The sequence below is a fragment of the Kwoniella botswanensis genome, chromosome 1 (genome assembly GCF_036426115.1).
Source record: "Kwoniella botswanensis chromosome 1, complete sequence".
NCBI lineage: Eukaryota > Fungi > Basidiomycota > Tremellomycetes > Tremellales > Cryptococcaceae > Kwoniella > Kwoniella botswanensis.
Window position 1 is genome coordinate 9,786,117 of NC_088599.1, and position 21,519 is coordinate 9,807,635.

The 21,519-nt window shown below is 45.4% G+C and overlaps 9 protein-coding genes across 9 annotated transcripts; 5 read left to right on the forward strand and 4 right to left on the reverse strand.

Moving 5' to 3' along the window:
* Window positions 1-544: 544 nt before the first annotated feature.
* On the forward strand, window positions 545-3,898 carry L199_003701 (uncharacterized protein; the record flags this gene model as incomplete). Its single annotated transcript, XM_064889430.1, has 4 exons — window positions 545-781; window positions 902-971; window positions 1,035-2,360; window positions 2,442-3,898. The coding sequence occupies 4 exons, from the start codon at window positions 545-547 to the stop codon at window positions 3,896-3,898; spliced, it is 3,090 nt and encodes a 1,029-aa protein (XP_064745502.1).
* A 481-nt stretch (window positions 3,899-4,379) lies between these two features.
* Window positions 4,380-6,774, forward strand: L199_003702 (uncharacterized protein; the record flags this gene model as incomplete). Its single annotated transcript, XM_064889431.1, has 5 exons — window positions 4,380-5,104; window positions 5,155-5,557; window positions 5,618-5,646; window positions 5,730-6,001; window positions 6,101-6,774. The coding sequence occupies 5 exons, from the start codon at window positions 4,380-4,382 to the stop codon at window positions 6,772-6,774; spliced, it is 2,103 nt and encodes a 700-aa protein (XP_064745503.1).
* A 665-nt stretch (window positions 6,775-7,439) lies between these two features.
* Window positions 7,440-9,643, forward strand: L199_003703 (uncharacterized protein; the record flags this gene model as incomplete). The annotated part of the gene is made up of 11 exons (XM_064889432.1): window positions 7,440-7,747; window positions 7,822-7,921; window positions 7,989-8,035; window positions 8,135-8,234; window positions 8,297-8,417; window positions 8,493-8,559; window positions 8,624-8,803; window positions 8,890-8,964; window positions 9,033-9,219; window positions 9,297-9,519; window positions 9,603-9,643. 11 exons carry the CDS (start codon window positions 7,440-7,442, stop codon window positions 9,641-9,643), a joined length of 1,449 nt encoding a protein of 482 aa, XP_064745504.1.
* A 162-nt stretch (window positions 9,644-9,805) lies between these two features.
* L199_003704 (uncharacterized protein) lies at window positions 9,806-11,070 on the reverse strand (the record flags this gene model as incomplete). Its single annotated transcript, XM_064889433.1, has 5 exons — window positions 9,806-10,071; window positions 10,195-10,432; window positions 10,575-10,673; window positions 10,743-10,832; window positions 10,915-11,070. The coding sequence occupies 5 exons, from the start codon at window positions 11,068-11,070 to the stop codon at window positions 9,806-9,808; spliced, it is 849 nt and encodes a 282-aa protein (XP_064745505.1).
* A 683-nt stretch (window positions 11,071-11,753) lies between these two features.
* Window positions 11,754-13,033, reverse strand: L199_003705 (uncharacterized protein; the record flags this gene model as incomplete). Its single annotated transcript, XM_064889434.1, has 6 exons — window positions 11,754-11,865; window positions 12,221-12,366; window positions 12,576-12,650; window positions 12,741-12,801; window positions 12,903-12,931; window positions 13,016-13,033. The coding sequence occupies 6 exons, from the start codon at window positions 13,031-13,033 to the stop codon at window positions 11,754-11,756; spliced, it is 441 nt and encodes a 146-aa protein (XP_064745506.1).
* Window positions 13,034-13,279: 246 nt separating this feature from the next.
* L199_003706 (uncharacterized protein) lies at window positions 13,280-15,299 on the forward strand (the record flags this gene model as incomplete). Its single annotated transcript, XM_064889435.1, has 3 exons — window positions 13,280-14,320; window positions 14,405-14,698; window positions 14,817-15,299. The coding sequence occupies 3 exons, from the start codon at window positions 13,280-13,282 to the stop codon at window positions 15,297-15,299; spliced, it is 1,818 nt and encodes a 605-aa protein (XP_064745507.1).
* Window positions 15,300-16,076: 777 nt separating this feature from the next.
* L199_003707 (uncharacterized protein) lies at window positions 16,077-18,202 on the forward strand (the record flags this gene model as incomplete). The annotated part of the gene is made up of 8 exons (XM_064889436.1): window positions 16,077-16,111; window positions 16,159-16,298; window positions 16,377-16,672; window positions 16,787-17,209; window positions 17,307-17,410; window positions 17,467-17,779; window positions 17,854-17,956; window positions 18,024-18,202. 8 exons carry the CDS (start codon window positions 16,077-16,079, stop codon window positions 18,200-18,202), a joined length of 1,593 nt encoding a protein of 530 aa, XP_064745508.1.
* Window positions 18,203-18,534: 332 nt separating this feature from the next.
* Window positions 18,535-19,761, reverse strand: L199_003708 (uncharacterized protein; the record flags this gene model as incomplete). The annotated part of the gene is made up of 6 exons (XM_064889437.1): window positions 18,535-18,688; window positions 18,773-18,785; window positions 18,852-19,050; window positions 19,111-19,216; window positions 19,289-19,389; window positions 19,450-19,761. The coding sequence occupies 6 exons, from the start codon at window positions 19,759-19,761 to the stop codon at window positions 18,535-18,537; spliced, it is 885 nt and encodes a 294-aa protein (XP_064745509.1).
* Window positions 19,762-20,111: 350 nt separating this feature from the next.
* L199_003709 (uncharacterized protein) lies at window positions 20,112-21,340 on the reverse strand (the record flags this gene model as incomplete). The annotated part of the gene is made up of 4 exons (XM_064889438.1): window positions 20,112-20,162; window positions 20,218-20,400; window positions 20,454-20,780; window positions 20,837-21,340. 4 exons carry the CDS (start codon window positions 21,338-21,340, stop codon window positions 20,112-20,114), a joined length of 1,065 nt encoding a protein of 354 aa, XP_064745510.1.
* Window positions 21,341-21,519: the final 179 nt, after the last annotated feature.

The following is a 21,519-nucleotide window of genomic DNA, read 5'->3' on the forward strand; positions in this document are numbered from 1 at the left end:
TCGACATCATCAACAACATCAGCCAACACCAACAATATCACGACAATACCGCATATACAATCGACGCACGAATAATAGTCGAGGCATTCACATGCATCATTAAGTCCCAAGCGACATCACATCCATACCTCTCAGCAATCCAACATTGGTCCAGAAATCACATCATCCCATTTCAGTCTTATTTTCACTACCATTGCTGTTTTGATTCCACCCGATTCGAATTTTTCTGAGATTTTGCAATTGGATCGACAACATAATTTCTTATCCCTTGGTATCTCATCCGAAACATCCTGAGACGAAGACACTGAGAGAAAAGCAAAAACGGAAAAATCGTTAAGAGAAAAAGAGGAGAATTCATCTTTCACTTCTTTACCATTCGGTCAACCATCGTCAAATCTTACTCGTTCAACAAACCGTACTCACAGCTATCGCCCACTAGCATCAGCATCCCATTGTTTTAGACAATCATCGGGATCACCTCTCAGCCGGTATAGCTCGAAACATGTCTTCCACCTCGCAGACCACCTGAAGTGCCCCCATCAACATGTCATCAACAATAGCATCCACCGTCATAAGCTCCATAGCCAGCGTCATCACTTCCGCCTCGACAGCCAGTTCCTCACCTCACATAACGAGCTCTCATGATAGATCAGATGCGATATTCGTCGTGGGGTTAGTGATGACGACGTTGGCGACGACGTTTGTGATGTTGAGGATATTATCGAAAACATGGGTGGTCAAGAAAGTCATGTGGGATGATTATATCACTATATTAGCTTGGGTGAGTTGAAATTCCTCTTCCATCTCCTCCTCCTCGATGTCCGTGTTCGCTCCTCCTGTATGACCTACCTGCCTTTCTCAATCGTGTCTTATAACCTATACTGATCCTGAACCTGTACAGCTCTTCTTCCTCGCTCTATCAGTGGCCACCATTATAGCTTCGCGGAATGGCTTGGGTAAAGTCGGTGTGGGTGAGTAAGACTGACCCCGTTGCCAAATTGTGATGATCACTGACATATCCGTTGTCACTGCAGATATAGAGCCCCGTTGGGTTGGCATACTGCGAAAATGCATCTACACATTCGTTGTATTCTACAATCCAGCAACGATGACAATCAAACTCGCCATTCTACTCCTTTATCGTCGGATGTCCGAAGTTCAACCTTGGTTCAGATATGGAACGTACGCCACGATGTTAATCGTCTCACTCGCCGGGATAGTCGGAACTTTCATCGCCATCTTTCAGTGTCGACCCATCAACGCAGCTTGGAAAACCGATGATGAGACTGGCCAAAGTGACGACTCTGGCCAATGTATAGATGTTATCGCATTATTTCTCTCTACCGCACCGATTAACATCTTGACCGACTTGGCGATCCTTCTACTTCCCTTACCGATCCTCACCAGTCTAAGAATGGAGATGAGACAGAAGGTGGCGCTGATAGCCACGTTCTGCGTCGGTGGGTTTGTCACTGTCGTCGACGTAGTAAGAATAGCATATCTACAGCAAGCTCTGAGAGCCGAGAGGTTATTCGGTGATCATGGCCAACTCAACGCGAATACTCAATTCGGCGATTACACGTTTTACATCAGTCTGTCACTGAGTTGGTCATTCATCGAGATATCAGTGGGTTTGATGTGTTCCTGTACGTTGGTACTGAAACCGTTGATCTTGAGGGTGATGCCTGCTATATTAAGAAAGAAAAGACCAACTGGAGGTATGGGTATAACTCAACAGGAAGATTACGCCTTGACCATTAGGTCTGCCTCTGTGAATGGTACAGAATCGCCCGAAAGGGAGAAAGGGAAATCACCAAAATCGCCTCAAGAGCAAACTTCGTTCGTGCAATTATCGCCATCACCGCAGGATATACGAGAGGACACCAACGCGGTCAGTGGGAATGGAAATGGTAGTGCACAAGCACGTGCGGAAGAGGAGCAAACAGAGCAGGAGGAAATATTTGATTTCTTGTCGATACTGAAAGAAGAACCACCTCAATACATCAACGGTAACAACAATAATGATTATAACAATAGAAATCAAAACAAGACTTTCATCAGTAATAATAATAATATGGTACCGGAGATCAGACGTGTACCTTCCATATCGGTTAACGAAGCTCAAGGTCAAACACAGGGGAAGAAATCGAATAGATCAGTATCGAATGGACATGGTACCAATACCAAATCGACATATATGAATAGAATACGGGGGTATTCGACGAGTACGAAAAAACCCGCAATGGTTGAGAAGCATACGCAAGGACCAACCGCAAAGTTCTTCGATTTTGTCAATATGGGCGTCAATAGGCACTTGACCGAGTTGGGTGCTAGAGAGGCATTAGGTCCGATTCTATTTGGTATGTTTGATCTCGATCTTCTTGTATATCTCACATACCAGACAAGAGGAGATTCACTGACGTAATAGTTATTATCCACAGTCAGTATTCTCTTCTTCCTATGGGGTTTCTCTTACGGTCTGATCGGAAACCTAAATGGCGAGATCGAGGGTTTACTCGGCTTCCAACCTCATGAAAGTTTGGGATTGCAAAGTGCCTATTGGGCCGCATACTTAGTTGGACCTGTGTGTGTCGGATATTGGACACTCACGAAAAAAGGATTCAGATTCACCTTCATTACCGGATTAACGATCTACTCCATCGGAGCTATGGCATTTTGGCCCTCAGCGGTCTTAACAAGTTTTCCCGGGTTCGTCGTCAGTAATTTCCTGGTCGCTTTGGGATTATCGACATTGGAAACTGCTGCCAATCCGTTCATCGCCCTTGCCGGTCCTGGAGAATTATCTGAAACAAGACTACTTTTCTCTCAAGCTATTCAAGCTATCGGGTCGTTGTTTTCTTCATTGCTCTCTCAACGAGCTTTATTCAACAATGTCGATCAGATGCGATTATTCAAGGTTCAATGGTGCTACTTGGCAGTGTCGATATTCGTTTTGTTCTTAGCCGCGATATTCTACTATGTCCCTCTCAGTGAAGCTACGGATGAAGATTTGGAGATCAAAGCGTCAAGGAGATTCAATCATGCTGAAATCACCAAGGACTGTAAATCATTCGGCATATCCACCAGAGTGGTACTACTGGTTACCGGTGTATTCGTGATATCGAATTATGTCAGTGCGCAGGAATGTATCAGCTTTACCTGGAATGGGTTCGTGGAAGATATCAAACCTACAGTAGATGCCCAATGGATGAGGACAATAGGTCAAGGGTTATTCTTCGCTTCGAGAACTATAGCGTCCTTTGGATGCTATATCGGTATTCCGCCTCGATACATTTTGGCATTCTCCATCACTGGTGCCTTCCTCACCGCGTTATTACCCATGGTTCTTCCAGCGGGCAATGGAGCGTTGGGAACATTAATTCTTCACATGTTTTTCGAAGGTCCGATCTTTCCATTGGTATTTGCCATGACGATAAGGGGGCAGGGGAAACACACCAAATCAACATCGACGGCTTTGATCGCTTCGATTAGCGGAGCCTCCATCTTCCCTGTTGTCTCGTACAAAGTCGAAGCTATCCATCCTACCAATCGATTAATCGCTTTGATAGTGGTTTGCTCATTGTACGGGTCGTGCTTCTTCTTCCCTGTGATTCTGACGGTGGATAGGAATCTGAGAAGATGGGTAGATCCCAGGTGGTCAATCAAGAAGAAAGGTGATCAGGTTGCTAGACATAAAGATATTGATGGCAATATGATTAGTCGACCGAATTATACGAAACAGATTAGAGATGATTTAGGTATAACGTCGAATAACAGTTTTACGAATAACAGTCAGAACGGGAGGAGGATAGGTTTAGGATTGAATCTGAATGGAGCGGATTTGAATCAGGTTACTAGTTTTAGTAGTATCAGAGGATTGAGGGGATTTGAAGGTTGACATGTAACACGATATGTTGACTATGATACAGTCACTCAGGAAAAGGGAGGAAAGACGGAAGGATAGATATAACGTGAAAATAATGGCTCGATCCAGCTTAAGAGGATATATATATATATATATATATAGTACAGTATAGTACTGGGCATTTTGTATCAGGCATCGTTCATATGTTGTAAATGTGCATGTACATGAAATATAGCATTGATCGATGAACCAGTAGCGAAGTAACAAGTCTATCAGCTTGAATTATATTAGGTTACTGGCCAGTCACCCCTCGGCTAGTGCACCGTTTTACACCAAAACATCATCATTTACCATCTTTGACTTCATTTTCATCTTCACCTTCAAAACTCAAACATGCTTACCAGTATTATCATGACCCAACAGATAGCTGGATCGATCGAGATGGTACACAAGTGTACCCGTACAACCCCCTAAATTCAACTCGATAAACCACCCTACAACATAATCACACAGCATGCCCTCCTCAACTACCAATCCACGTCGGAGCGCTTCACCACCTCGTACCAGGATATATCACGCCTGTCAGAGCTGTGCGACATCAAAGGTGAAGTGCGATGGACTGAGAGCAGAAGGATGCGCAAGATGTAGGAGGAGAAAGACGACCTGTTCGCTGGCGGGTCTACCTGGGATAGAAGAGATTGGAACAAGGAGGAGATCAGCGGAAGATGTCCAGCATAGAGGAAGGAGAGACGAATCTCATCTTCGCCAATCTCTACCTGATGCTTTCCTAGACCTCCCTACTACGCAATACCTCTCCTCTGCTCCCCCTGCTCCTACTCGTGAGATAGAAGAGATGAGACAGCGAATCCACACGCTCGAATCAGCTTATACTGGACTGTTGACTTCTATACCAACTTCCACACCCCGATCAAACACTTCCAGCGATATCACCTACAATCTACCTGTGCCGCTCATCACCCCACCAGTCACCAATGTGAACCTTACTCCTCAACTATTGTCCGCTAATCCTACTCCACCCCTTGCGTCAGCACTTTCCGAGGGTATCTTCATCCCATATAGAGTGTTAGACGTAGCTGGATTTCAGAAATCTTATACTATGGATCCTTCCACCTTGATCTTCGACGAAAGAACAAGGTGTGCTGTAGATCCAGAAGGTTATCCAAATATGATCACCAGGGGTCATGTCACTCGTTCTCATGTGGAGAGCAACTTCCAACTGTAAGTGGAAGTGTATAGTTTTCATTGTGGCTTAGCTGACTTGCTCATAGGTTTAAGCACCGCTTCTCCCTCAGCGTTCCTATGATCCCATTCCTGCTCTCCACTCGATCCATCCCGTCACATCCATTCATTATCCTTGCCGCTCTCGCCTACCTACAAGATCCCTTGCCAGCCGCAGCAGTAGGTATGATCGAAGAATCAATTCTATATGCCATGTCAGGTGCAGCGTGCGTTGAAGCTATCGTTGCGTTGTACATTCTCACTTTCGCACCGTATACACCAAGTAGTGAGGATCACGTCCCACCGACATGCCTTCGGCTCATCGGCTTTGCATTCTCCTTAGGTGTAGATCTGGGTTTGGAGAGTAAAGCAGAAGTCGCTCTGGGTGAAGATGGACATCCGGAAGATCTAGTAGAATCGTGGTCATCAGACAAATTGGAAGAACTGACTTTAGTGAGTTCATCAAAGCGTTCAATTCTGAATTATAACACGTGAGCTGACCGTCCATATTAGTGGGAAGCGGTGAAGAACAGGTATTGTATGTGGGTAGACCTATTTCAACTGGTGTCACGTCTGCGATTCGCTGAGGGTGAGGGTATCGACTGACTCGTATATATCTACATAGTCTTCAGATGGAAACTTCGCGGTGTAAGGCTTTACCTACCCTGTATTCACATCGATTTCCCAAACACCCATCGGACCACATCAACCAATGTATCTCCCATTCTCAACTAGAAGCAAATATAATAGAAGGATGTCGAGAGTTAGTCAATACAATAGGGAGGATAGAAGTTGTAGTCAGATACAGTTGGCCGGAGATTACTGTTCTCATGGCGTTGTGGATCGAAACAAAGAGTCACTTGGACAGTATAGAGGGCTCTTTGGACGACGATCAATGTGAGTGTTGTCATCATCATTATCAAACTCAAATATACGTACGTGTGCGAACAAAATATGTACCTTCGATTGACTAACGTGCTCTACGTTTATGTACAGGGCTCTTACGTAGTACGGTCGCCTGTCTGACCTATTCACTAGGCTTTCGACTCGGCTTCGCCTTTTTCAAACCACCCAGTCCCATTTCTGTCACACAAGTAGAACAAGCCGAAGCATTGACTGCTCTTTCGTTAATCCCACCTTCAAAACACCTAGTCGAGGAAGTCGTCCCTTTCTTGATGTCGAAAAGTGACATCAGCAATAACGAAGATGGAGAGATTTCCCATCTACCTGCATTCTTGTTAACGACCATCACGATTTGTCTCGCAACTTCAAGGAGAGTAACGATCTTGACTAAATTCAGTGTTCCTGAACCTTTGTTCGACGAAGACCTATTGTTAAAAGCTGAGAATTTCGTAGCGAGACAACCTGGCTTACCTGGAAAGGTACTTAGGGAGATGTGGACTAGTCTAAGTATGAGTTTACCTTATAAACAATCTCAGAGCAGAACAACAAGCGGTTCAGCACATGAAGCCGATCTTAGCAATCATAATCATAACAATGGCGAAGACATTGGTGAGAGTGCTAGTGGGAATATGAATCAGAATGACTTTCCCCCCGTTTGGAGTGATGTAGAAGGTTTTAATTGGGATACATTCAATTTCGATTTCTTGTTTGCTGATAATAGCTTGATACCGAATCCTATGGGTTCTGAAGGTGAAAATATGTTGTAGGATATGTACGTGTAACAAGTCATACTGCGTATCTACGATTATTATAGACGATCATCATGTCATTCTCTTGCAATGTGATGTTGCATCTCGTCCAAGCAGATACCGCTGATCCTGTTCCGCAAGAGCAGATGTCATGAGTCAATGGTAATGATGATACATCTCGTTGCGATTGCTTTTGACATCCCCGGCTAAATGCGATCAGGGTGCGAGTCCCGAAGTACCGTACTCGTTCAGAGGAGCTCCTACAAAGAGTAGATTGTTTAAGGCTAAATTGTACGTAAATCACCATTCAGGATCCGGGCCGGGTGAGTGGGGAAGAGTGAAATTTCGAAAACATGCACAACAGCTGGACTGCACTGCAAGCATGACTGATATACCATCGTGCTTATAGGATGAAACGTCCACTGGTAGAACCGAGATCAGAAGTTTACTCTGGTCTGGTGATCACATCTATCAAACTTTGATTGCTCGATGACCAATAATTGTTAATCGACATTCAATCATAGCTGGTCATTGTCGAGCTGGAGTGGGATATCAAGTTTCAGCAGCAACATATCACATCTGGTGTATGATGGTCACTCGGTCAGAAGCATATCAGATACGATCCGGACAAAGTATACAGGTATATAGAGAGAAAGCGAACAGATTAGAGGATTGTGGACAGAATGACCATGAACTCGAATACCCATCCAAACTCTCTTGAACAGCTTAACAAACTTGCTCTATCCACCACCGCTGCAGAAGGGTTAGATCTTGTCCGAGCACCTTCTGCTCCGCCTCCACCAGCACCTCATGCACGTGATGATATCGACGAATCCGCGTCGATACATGAGAAGAGCCTGGAAAGGGGAGTAGAAGGTGATCGTTTAGAAGAGGATGTTGCCGAAGCGATAGAGGAGTTTGAATATCCAGAGGGAGGATATGGGTGGATCGTCGTAGGATGCTGTATGACATTTGCGGCTTTGACTATGGGGTGGGTCTAAGATCTATCTGTTCGTCACACTACTGGATGATGAATCTCATGTTTTACGGTGTTGCTATGGATAGGTGGGGTGTAGCGTGGGGTGTCTTCCAAGCTCATTATGCCGAATATACATTTCCGGAACAAGCTTCAAAGTTGAGTATAATAGGTGGACTTTTCGCTCTGGTAAGTGATACATCCCTAACATAACCTGTAGACTATGTAGCCCACAACTGATTTGGATGGACGATAGTTGCAAAACACAACTTCCTTTGTAGCTGGAAAGATCGGCGATAAATTGTGAGTATACACAAGCTCTTGTTGTGTCAGTCATGACATATGCCATTGCGCTTCAATCATAAAATTATAAGAAAATGACCGTGCTCTTCTATGTTCCAGCGGTTTCAAAAGAGTACTATTCGTGTCGGTATCCGTCTATTGGCTAGCTCTATTCTTAGCCTCTTGGAGTACGAAATTATGGCAGATCACCCTTACCCAGGTGAGCACACCTGCACTGGACACAGAGTTCGAAAGCTTATGTGTTTGTGTGTGATCTGCCAGGGTGTGTTGACTGGTATCGGAGTTGGTATATGTCAGCCCATGTTCTTCAGTCTACCATCACAATGGTTTCATAGTAAAAGGGGTCTAGCTTCGGGTTTAGCTATCGCAGGTGCTGGTTTCGGTGAGTTTGATACCTCTTCTATCTCAGATCGGCCTGTGTGCAGTGTGGCTGATACTGTCTCAACGTGTATACCAGGAGGAGCAATTGGCACTTTGATCATCAGGGCTCTATTGAAGGCAATAGGACCTCACAAGACATTACTGTAAGACATTACTATCAGACACTTTTGGAGAGCAGCCGACTGATTGTTGAGTATCAACGCTCAGCATATACTCATTCATCAACCTGACACTCATGACGGTCGCCACTTTCCTTGTTCGTACCCAACCTAAATCTCCCGAAGCCAGAGCGAAAGGTAAAGGACCATGGTTTGACAAGAGGGTCTGGAAATTGGTACCATTCCATTTCTTGGCTTTGTGTTTGTTGTTAAATACTTTCGGGTACAGGTGAGTACACTATGATTACTTCTATACTCTACAAGGCGAGTGCTCATTGATTTTTCCATTCTTTCTCATCGGCTTGATTTTCACAGCACCGTCCTTTTCTTCTTGACTCAATACATCAAGCAATTGAGAGGCGTCCCAAGTAATGATATTCTTGGTGCTCTGTAAGTATCTCTCTAGTAAAATATATCATACTTTACGCTGTGTTCCCGCTGATCTTGTGTACCTGTAGACCATTAAGTTTACTCAACTTCTGTGCCGGTGTCGGTCGTATATCCATTGGATACGCCGCAGACAAACTAGGAGCGATGAACACTTTTGTCTTCGTCTGTATGGCCTCAGCAGCTGCCATCCTGGCCTTGTGGTTACCTGCTACGACTTATAATGTCATCGTCGCGTTTGGTGTAATATATGGATTGGTGAATCATCTGCCTGGTCAAATAACGATATCAAACAAAGAGTTGGTTCTGATGATTTGACGTTTCCCCACTTTCAGATCGCTCCGACATATTACACTCTCATTCCCATGGCAGCCGCCGAGGTCTTTGGTCCCGATAACCTAGCCTCTAATGTTGGTGTAGTATTGCTGTTCACCGCTCCCGCAGGACTGGGGGGCGGTTTAGTCGGAGGTCAAATACTGGAAAAGACGGGCGAATGGAAATGGTTGATAGTGTACGGAGCATTGTTGCATGCTGTGGCTGGAGTCTGTATATTGATCAGTGAGTGATCCAGTCTCGGATGGATCAGACAAAGCGGAATGGGTCGAGCAGAGCTGATAAGGTTATGTGTATTGTCAATTCAGCTCGGTTGATGATAGATAAACGGATATGGGCAAAAGTGTAGAAATACGAAAGAAATATCATAGAATAATGAACGCACATGCATACGATCAGGTTCAGATATCAATGTAATTATAGCTCTACGTATGTATCTTTACGGTCGGGCCATTTGTGACATCAATACATTTTCACTGATTCCATCGATGAGTCGAGATTCGAGCTCTGTCTACCATCTTACAGGTGCACCAGCTGTGGCCAAATCCTTTTTGAAAGCATTGACGATGACTGTCGTATCTAGACCAACAATGATCCCTTCATATCCCTTTTCAATTGCACCTTTGGCTTCATCACCTGGTGACCAAGCTATGACGGGTATACCGGCTTTTTTGGAAGTTTGGAATATCTTTTCCACACCATTTATGACCCTTTGATCGGATTGAGGCAGAGACCCGAGGGAGAGTGCGAGATCGTATTGTCCTATGAAGATGGCGTCTAAAGTCATTTAAAACATGTTAGCCTTCGTCCATCTTCAATTCTAGAACTTTCCCCCCAGAAAATGATTGAGTACCATAACCAACAAGAGAATTGGTGAAATTCGAACGAAAGTACACCCACCTAGTCCCTTGACTTGCACGATCTCCTCGATATTCTCCAGTCCCGCTTTGGTCTCTATGATGGCGATCACTAACGTAGCGTCATTGGCATTCTTGACGTACTCCTCTTGAGTTAAAGTTCGTCCTGCAGGTTCACCTTGACCTGTCAAGTGGAAGGCTTGAGTGTGGAAACTGCCACCAGAAGTTCTTCCGCCAAAGGGAGGGAACTTTGCTCGGTGAACGACATCTTCTGCTTGTTCCTGTGTGGGTGTACATCAAAAGCACATCATTAGCGATTTTGATTCCTCTCAATATTGATCAATAACAATGAGATGATCCAAGGATTTCTACTGAGTTGATGCCAACGATGGATTGATTACATACGCAAATGTCTTCACTCACCCTTGATTCAAGCAGAGGAATCATGATCCCATGTGCACCAGCATCTAACGCAACCCTTATTCCCCATTTCTCACTACCCATACCTGGATATCTAGCAATCTACGTGTGAGGCAGATCAGCAGACTGAGAGGAAACACTGGACATGGCTCTGTCGATGGGCAAACTTACAGGAGAAACACCCAACGCAGCTATAGCATGATAGGCATCGTACAATGATTTTTCATCGTAATTACCATGTTCAGCATCCAGCACGAGGAACTATGTTAGACGTAAGATATATTATTTTCATTGAAACACTGCACCCGTGATATACAGTCATGTGTGACAGACCGAGACTCACGTCTAATCCGTATCTCTTCAAACCAGCTAAAGTCCTTACCAACCCGGCTCCAGGTGCTTTGGTGATGGCGCCGTAGGCAGGACGACCTTCATGCCATGCTTCTCTGATGTGATTGACTCTTTGAGCGATGGTGGGTTGTTCCTGCTGGTTTGGCATATCTGCTCAGGGATTTCTTACTTGCATACCTTGGAAGGAGGAGCATATTTCACAGTACTAACAACAGCCTTTCTGTTTATATACGTGCCCGCTGCATCATCTCTTTCACACTGAAGTGCTGGTCAGTAGGGTCCTCATCGAGCACACCATCGCACTCTGCACTATAATCTTGGTAAACAAGATGCTAGCAATCATATGATACCATCTGATCTCTCGCCCGAACGTTAGTTTTTGTGAAGATCAGTCACGTCATATATCGCATTCCCATCACCATCCCTCGGATACATCCGAACCTCTCTTTCCAGAAAAGATCTCAGCATATCTCCTTCATCTCTATCCTCGTATGCAAGAAGACTCTATCAGGAACACTAGTAAAAGCACCTGGTGACTGAATTATGCACAACATTCTCAACTTTACAGTCCAGTCATGCACACAAAAGTGGAATTGCTGGGACCATCTACTTCCTCCGCAACTACTGCGCACAGGAGATTAATATTATAGAATACATACAACTCGTCACCATGCAGGCGCTCCTGTCCGTGCCTGTTCTCGGACCATGGACGTTCACTGCCAGATCCCGTTCTCATATGGTCTGACAAGCCATCGGGTACAAAGTCGCCCGTCTTCAACTTTACCCCAATCAAACTATAACAGCCTTCAAACTGATGTGCCGCAATCTTCATCACGTCCTTCCAGGTAATTGCCAAAGGGGAGTATCTATTTTATCCGAAACGTCCTTCTGAGCGAATAAACTCCTCTGTGGATCTTCCCGCACTCGATCGTCTTTGATCATCCTATGTGGATAAAATCCAGAATATGAGATATTTGGAATGATATTTCCGTTCAGGTTGTCGAGGGTAAAAGAAGGTAGATTTCCAGTAAAATGAGATGTACATGGAAAGGGGTTGATGAAGAATCGTTTGAATTAATGATGTTTCGGTAGGGAAAGACGGTGCAATTGATTGATCGATTAAGTATGATAGGTTGAAGAACAAAACCGTTAGCGATGGCTCGCGTATGGGAGCACGTATAAACGAACAATGAAGAGTATAGAGGGTATGATCTCATTCAGAAGATGGGCAAAGCCCTTGCATGGGGAACAACGGTGAAGCGAGAAGGACTCGAAATTGTACCTAGACAGTAACTCACCTAGCATCTATTCTGGCATCTTCACCTTCTACCCCAATCATCGCCTGTGGTTCCTTGGCTTCTATCACATAATGATTATCGCAATGAGGACAATATTCGTCGGATTCCTCATAGGTCGTCATGTCTTTTCTAAAAGCTTTTTTGCACTGTAAAGATAGGATAACATGTCAGTTTGATAGAATCGCCACCCATAAAATATAGCTGATGTCTAACAGAAGCCAGCGGGGCATCAAGAACAGCCATAGTGGGGCATCAAGAACAGCTATAGTCAGGCAGGAGAATCATATGGTTCGGATAGTATGGATGTGACTACACATTGTATGAAAGATACATAGACACAAATCGGATCACTCACTTTCTTACACATGAAAGCCATCTCCATGGTCTTCCTCAAGGGATGATCCTGTGATTCTTCGTGACACTGGGGGCACTACAGACAACAGAGGATATGAGCTTTTTGGTCTCAAAATGATGGTTGAGGTGTAAAACGAAAATCGCACCAAAGCGTATTGTCACTCACATCGAAGAACTTCTTGCAGCATGGAGCTCTTATAGCTACTTGGGCATTCAGTATGTGTTTACTGAGGGGATAGAAGCGTATGGTTAGCGGAAGAAGCTGGAAGGGGTACGATCGCTGGAGGGGAAGTGATGGAGAGGGTTAGTATCGACCAATGGTGCTCACCACATGACCAATGAGAATGAGAATTGTTTCTGACTGGTATGATATGATTGAGATCAGCTGTCCTTGCTCTCGCCTTTAGTTTTCAGGATAATCCTAAATGCTTAGAAATGAACCAGCAGATCTTTCAACATTTCATCTGAGATTTCCTCTTGGACGCGTCCTACGAATGCGCACGGAGATGACAAGAATCCCCGCTTCTGTAATGACCGATTAGGAGCGGTCTGGAAAGCAGTAATTAGCGGAATCAAATGGTTGGACACAATTATCACCCTCATCCCTCTTGTTGCCTTGGTCCTTCTCATCCTCAGCATCGTTATCATTATCACTATCATCATCATCGAATTATCAGTCACATCAACTCGCGTACCGGTGTGAATATGGAACAGATCGATACAGTGCCAGTAGAAATGCCAGTGCCAGTGGAACATCAGGTGGAACAGGTAGACTTGGTCAGAGCACTCGAGTCCATAGACAACAACCATCCATTATCCATACCCATACCCTTGGCTATAGACCCTATACATCACCCACTGCGAGCCGATGACGCACAACGGCAAGACAACGACATTGACGATGACGGACAAGAACTGCACGAATGGACGAGGGAACAATTGCACGCAGAGATAGTCAAACTACGTCGATTGGCCAAGACAAACAACAACAATACACCTATACCAACGCCAGCACCAGACAATGTCGACAAACAGCAAGATGAGGTTGAAAAAGCACTCGAAGCCGTACAGAGAATAAGAGAACATGTATCGGTATTACCCAATGAACTAGATCCGGCTTTGGGCAATCATCTTCAGAATCATGATCATTTAGCTTCAACATCATTACATGCTTTTTCATCCACGAACTCGGACCAACGTCAACCTGGAGGGAGTTCAGCCAATCGTAAAAGGACAAAGAGGAAGAGAAACACCAACGATAACAACCCCAACGACAAAGATGACAACAAGGACCAGAAGATGATCAAAAGAGATGAAGGGACAGGTAAGAGGCTAGAGAAAGATAGAAAGACCGAACTGTCCAAATGCGTTAGGATCAAAATACGTAGTTGGTTGGGTATAGGTATGGAAGAGCCTTTGCCCCATCCTCACTTACCGTCATTACTTCAAGACGGACAAGAACCCGGTCATGGCGGAATATTCATACCTAAGTGGAATCAACAGCTCAACGATGATTCCAATGTGGAATGGATCAACAAGATTTCAAACCAAGTCTACGAGGAATGTCTCAATGGCTTATACCCCAAGATACCTCAGAGCGATATCAATCCTGAGACCATCGATCGAACTACCAAGACTGCATTTATGAACATGTGCAAGAGGTATGCACAGGAGAATGACCCCAAGGGTGAAGAGAGAAGGGAAAAATATACAAAGAAGAGAAGAAGGTGGGCGAGGAAGGATCTGGTGAGTTGTCGTCACTGCTTTACCTGCAGAAGGCGTACTCATGCGTCGCAACCCAACTAACCTGCTCGTGCCATGTACCTGTAGAAACAGAAAAGACGTACCAAAACAGCTTCCGACCCTTCGTTTCAAGACCTCAACTTGCCCCTCTCCGCGTTACATATCGATTACATGTCAAGTGAATATTCGTCTTCGGGTGAAGACACCGAGGGAGAATTGGAGGACATACTGAGTAAGAGGCAAGGATTGTGGGAAGGCATGAGGAAAAGACAGATGGAAGAGGATCAGCCGGTGCCCGATGGAAATGGGAAGAACGGATGGGTAGTGGGTTTGAGTGAGAAGATCCTGGAGGTAAGGACACCCCGATGGAGGAGCGAGACCGTGAGTTCATAATGATCATAATATCGATCCATACCATAGACTTTGGCCCGGTATCATAGGTCAAACCATGCAGCAAGACAATGTCAAATGACTGACTTTATTCCATAAAATCACATAGCTTAACGACATTTATAAGAGACTCGATGCCCACGCCACTCATATGTCTGATACACGATCAACCTCGAAGAATGTATCTCATAAAACCCAAACTCAGACTACTACACTCAACGCGTCCCCCCCTTCTTCCTCGTACAACATCCGAGCAGGACATGTGGCACCTTCTCATCGCAGGTTTACCATGACGCCCGGGATCATGCGCAAAGGTGGTCTACCGAGAGATCTGGGTGAAGGGTGGATGTGGGCCAGTGGAATGGGAGGAGTATGGCCGGAAGAAGCTGCTAGGTGGATCGGAGGAACAGAGTTTGATCCAAATCATACAGCTGTCACAGGTGCGGATAACGATCAGAGTGCTGCAACTGGCTTTAGTGATGAGCGGGGGCACAATGTCGGGATTGAGGTGAATGCAGTGCAGCAACAGGAGGAAGATCATGAGCAGGAACAGGCCAGGTTGGGTTTAGTCAATGCGCTGGAAGGTTTGTAGCTCAGGTTGTACATACCATCATGTTGTATGTGTAGGGAACACGTGTTTGAAACACGTGTTTGAGACCATTCTACCTATACAAGTACAGCTCATCAACCTGGAATCAGGGCTAATGATATAAGGAGGTGAACGATGCTTTGCTGCATCAATGTTCTTCCCTGTTGGATTGCAGGGAGATAAGACATCATCGGGCACCTGTAGATGACCTCCTACTTATCAGCGACACACTTGCATTACTAATCAACAATTATGCAGCTATCGCCCATATCCTCCTCCGTCGATTGAGATCCACTGCCTTATCTTTCCATAAGAAAAACTCGGCCGTCTTGTCGATTAGGAATATGATTTATGACCATCGGACCGAATTCTTGTTCCTGATTCTTATCATATTTGACGCTAAAAAGAGTCAGAATACATCACAAGATTGGGAGCATCTCTCAAGATATTTCCCTCTGCTTTGTCGCTATCTGTTTGCAGGTTGTCTTCCTTGTATGGTGAGAGGACACCAGTGGTCAGCTGAGCGCTGCTATCGTCGTTCAAGTCCGGATTCGAGGGATAAAACCCGAACCAATCATTGGCTTGCAAAAGAGCGATAATGACCTCGAGGGCCGACAAGGTAGGAGAAGGTGAAAATCTTTATCTGCGAAAGATAAGCACTCTAATCTAGATAAATACGAGTACGTGTTCACAGACCACACTAAAGAAGGTCAGCTTTCGATCGTCCAATCATTTGTACAATTCTCTGTCTTCGTCTCTGTTAGTGAGGGACTATACATCATGACAGTCCAATCAAGTGTCGACTGGGCGACGATGTGAGTGGAGTCTCTTCTCCACACACGCTTTGCTGACGTCTTCTCAGACCCAACGCCGCCGACTTTGTGAAATGGCCAAAGAACCGGGGTCTAGCCAGTTTGTTCTTCTTTTCGTCCATTCTTTATGTTGGGCAATTCCTCAATGGGTATGATGGGACTATCACAGGTGGTCTACAAGCGCTGCCAGGTAAGCTAAAAACTCATCTGTTGAAACATGCTCTTCCATTGTTGCCTCTCGATGGCTGAACTGATTGCTGCCGCTCAGATTGGCACACCGACCTGGGTAATCCCGATGCCAACCGAATTGGCTTGATGAACGCAGCGGCCTACATCGTCGGAATCTGCATGGGACCGATCAATGCCTACGTGGTAGATCGATTCGGTAGGAAATGGCCCATCAGATGGTTTACCCTTACGATGATGCTAGGTACTATTGTCGGTGTGATCGCTGGTGTCAAACAAGGAAACACTGGTTACGCACTTTTCGTAGCTTCAAGAGCGATCATTGGGTCTGGTATACCTCCGTTCTTGATGACTGCTCAGATCATGATGCAAGAGATAGTGAGTCGAGCCTGTGTTCACCTTAATTAACAATGTCCCCAGGTACTCCTTAACTGCCCGTGCAGAGACAGCTCTGCTCCAGGTTATATATACTGACATCCGATCTGTTGACAGGCTCACCCTCGATTCCGTCCTCAACTTGCGGCTCTGTGGGATGCCAACTGGGTGTTCGGCTCTACGATCGGCTCGTTGATTACCTTTGGTTCATCTTACCTTAACAACTCGTGGTCCTGGCGAATCCCATACCTCTTACAGCTGGTCCCGGCGGTCTATATGTTGACCGCTGTGCAATTTGTCCCTGAAACACCGAGATATCTCATCGCAAACGGACGGGAAGGAGAAGCTCACGAATTCTTTATCAAGTATCATGGTAATGGCAATGTTGAAGATGAATTGGTAGCATTCGAGTGGGAAGAGATGAAGGCTACAATTGCACTCGAAGAAGCTAGTAAGAGGTACACTTGGAGACAAGTACTGAAGATTCCTGGCAATAAACACAGGTTGGGTTTAGCAGCTTTGATGACTTTCATGCCTCAGGTGAATATCTGAATATCCTTCTCCTGATGTCATAATATATCGCACAATGAACAATCGGGCTTAAATAATGACATGATTTTACGTTGATTGACGATAGCTTAACGGATCCAACATCATCACCATGTACTATTCTGTCGTCCTCGCTCAATGCGGTATCAAAGGAGCGGCTCAAACGACTGGTATTGGAACAGGTTTGAATTTGTGAGTAAGATCTGCATTATCAGAATTACCACCACTGACCACTTAATTATATACAGGTGGTCATTCATCCTCCAACTCGCCGGTGCATACTCCCTGAAACACATCAAACGGCGACACATGGTTTTGGTCGCCTGGCCATGTTTGGCTATCGGAATGGCAGCGATGGGAGCGTCCAATGGAGTTTATGCCAAATCGGGCCAAACCAACAAAGCTGCCGGTATAGCATCCGTAGCGATGGTCTGGATTTATTCGATCCCCAACAATTTCAGTCAACCGTTATTCTACTCTTATCCGGCCGAAGTATTGAATTATTCTCTCAGAGGGAAGGGTATGGCAGTTTGGAATACGGTCAACCAAGCTTGGGGAGCTGTAAGTACAAGAAATTTGCGGACGGGCTCACACTTCTGCCGTGATGGATAATATGCTGAACCTTGGGATCACAGTACGGCTCATACGTTAATTCTATCGCACTTGACACCATCGGATGGAAGTATTACTTGGTCTTCGTCCCTATTTTATCAGTCCAATGGGTCTTGGCCTATTTCTGTGAGTTTACAGGGCTCTGATTCAAGGCATATGTCAGGAAAACAGACACTGATTATTTTGATTTTAGTCATGGTCGAGACAAAAGGATTCACCCTGGAAGAGATTGCAATAGCCTTCGAAGGTACCGGTGCAGCTGTCTCGAAAGTCGATCAGAGACTGGCAAGGGAGAATGAGGTAGCACAAGAGGGCAAAGACGACGAAAAAGGGCCAGAAGGGGCAGTATCAGTAGCTGTCATGGAGGCATAGGTCCCACATCAAAGAGATGGCGGTGAAACAGCGCGAGAGGGTACATGGGATGGATACGATGATTTGGTGTGTTCTCATGGTAGCAGACCCAATCATGGTCTGCATGGAAAAATTCTCCGTAAACGAAGTTGTAGAAATGCGTGATCGTGTGTTGATGCATGTTTTTGATTGGCCAAAATTAAGTGATCTTGATTGTATTGTGAACGCGGTGTGATGCGATTATATTGATCTACAGTCTTGCATAGTCAGAAACCGTATATCAGGCCTAGAACCAAGAGTTTGGATCACCCACCTCAAAGCCAGATGTTTTCCCAATCCTTCCTCAATACCATTTATGCTACGCCCAAAACCCTCAGCAGAACCCTTCCTATCCTCTCTCCGTCGTGCTCCTTCTTGCTCTTCTCTCTAGCCTTCTCGGCGAATCCCGAGTCGAAGGTGCCTTTCTTTTCGTAATTATCGATGAAGGGAATCAAGATATCTTCATGCCTAATTACAAATATCAGTATGATTTCGAATGCAGGGAATGGAGGAACATGAACACCCTAGGAGGTTGACATTGCTTGAACTTACCATTCGGGATGACCTGTAAACCGATGTAGATCGTCAGTTAGGTGTATAATATGGACCATGAATGTGAGAAAAAGCTCACCCTGGAAGGCGATGATGTGAATATTACACCAAGGTTCACTTGGCAGCGTATGATGGTGCGAATGAGTGAAAGCTGGTGGGCGATGATCCTCTGGATAGAATGCGACTATACCTTGTACAGGGCAGATATCGGATTTACCGAGAAGATGGAAATCGGAAGGGACCTCGGTGACGATATCAGAGTGTATTTGTTGCATAGTCTACTATACGTCAGCTGCCAAAATAACCAACAGGCGGACGAGGTAGCATTAATGGCTCACCACATGATCTTTCAGATTCTCTGGCTCTTTGGCAGATTTCATATCCTCCCCCCAAATTATGCTCTTCCCTATCTCTGTCAGATCCATGCGGGTGCTTCCCACTTCCCTACAAAACCGAAAGGAAGTAGGTCAGCTGAAGGACACTCGATACCGCAATAGATTGACACAGCCGACTGACCATCCTTTAGGGTTCTCCTTGATCTGTGACGGTCCAAACGCCCTAGCGATGACTTGTAGACCGAAGCATATCCCCAATATACGTATGCGAGGGTATTCGTCCTATGTTACCAACAATTCAGCACTTCGTACTTTAGACTACATGACGCGTTGATCACTTACATATATCTTGATCAGAAAACCAGCCAGTTTCAATATCCACCTTGTATCCGAGTGAGCTTCATCCTCAAAACTACCAGAGATCACAATCGCATCTATTTTTTCCAACTCCTCGTCCTTGGGGTATTCTCTCTTCTCCAGGACATCATAAGTGAGGGTTTCAAGATTGAGATGTTTGGGTAATAATGGTTCGAACAGGTTGTGTATGACATCCTGGTATTCTCCATGTTTCTCGATCGATTCTTTCTGTAGAGAATCGCACTTGAAGAAGGCGATCGTCAATTTACCGGAAGGACTATCGGTGACAGCTGACATTGTGAGAGACTGACTGAGAACCAAAGAGCTGAGAATGAGAAAAACGTGTAATCAATCTAAACGGGCTGTGTGAGAAAGATTGAATGGTCGATCGAGGTGACATGTTGCTAAATCAGTTTCGGTTTGTCTCGCCAAGACAGCAGACATGACATTACGTCATTGGAGCGGGGTCGGGAGGGTTGGTCTTCGGCTACGGTATGCATGTATGGAGGAGGATCCATCAACAGCTGCTGTATGACCGATGTCATAGGAGTCATTGAGGAAGACAGCGCCGTCAGGTTGAGAAAGAAACGAGAATGATCGGTAGGGTGTTGAACGAGGTTGCGGTCAATCGACGACATTCGCGACGATCATAATCTTTTTTTTCGAGATGCTGGGATAAATCCAGGCAGGGAAAAAAGCTGGGATGAACGTGAGCGATGAGCATGAGTTGGATGAGCATTGCAAACTGCTCACCTCGAAGATGTTCTCCGCTGAAGCGCCCCAACCTCTCTCACCTTCTACCGCACTCAAAGTCCTACTTCCACTGACAATTCCGACCACAGCGCCGGATGCTGCATCTAGGATAGGTCCACCCGATGATCCATTGATGGGTCTGGTTGAGAAGATGATATAAGGTAAAACTGACGAGGTACCTGGCTGTGTTGGTCGATGGTCAGTATTGTATCGTCTGAAGTATATGGTCAACCTACCTGGACCTCCCTCCAGCCATAATTCCTATATCCAAGCATCTCAGCCGATCTCCATTCACGCTGCATCATCCCTCCGATCCATGGTATGCCTCGAGATGTCTTCTGCGAGGTGAACTCATGCACCAGAACCTCTTGACCTCTGTAGACCGGGAACGGACTGACTGGTAGGCTGCGTAAGAGCACATTTGATGGATGGATGGTGCAGATGAGCAGGTCGGCGACGGAGCAGGATGGATACGCTGTTATGGGTAGTACCACAGGGGCTGAGGTGGATACGGAAGACAGGATGAAAGAGTAGATGGGGCTCTTGCTATATCTGTTCGAAATCTACTCCAGAGGTCTGAGTGCATATCCAGTTTGATGGATGATCATGATCGACTCACCTGGTCCAAAGTATGAGAGCAAGTGATCACCATTTGCTCTTCTTGAGGTCCATCCGGCTGCACTACGAACCCAGAAGATATCACAAAGTCTACCTGATTATCTGGACCGCTCTTGAATAGATGAACGACGACGACTATCCCATCTCCTTGTCTATCATTGAGAGATTGCGATGAGTCGGCACGTCGATTGGCTTCAGGATATGGTTCATAAGGAAGGATTTCCGGAAGTGTTCGAGAGATGCTCAGACGATGACTACCGCTACTGAGGGGGCTGTATCTGGTGATAGTCGCAATGTTGTCGTAGATGTACTGGGTGAGTGGGTCGTTGACTGCAGTAGGATGATGATGTATACTGGATATGGGTTGAGATGAATGAGGTGGTACGTGTGTTAAGGTAGCGTATGAACTTCTACTTTGTTTAAAGATGTGAGGCTGTATGCAGCATCTTGATATCGTACTACACGGCGTACAGAGTGCTGAACATCTCGATGAGGGTATGAGCATAGTCAGGCAGATGAAAAGCTGGTCATGAGGAAATTTGACCGTAGAAGATAGCCATAAAAGAAGACGATGAGGAAAAAGCAGAAGAAGAGATTGTATTTTTAGAGATCAAGTAGAATATGAGTTGTCACAACCATATGATTTGACTATATGAGCATGCTTCTTTCACTAGCAGACATCCT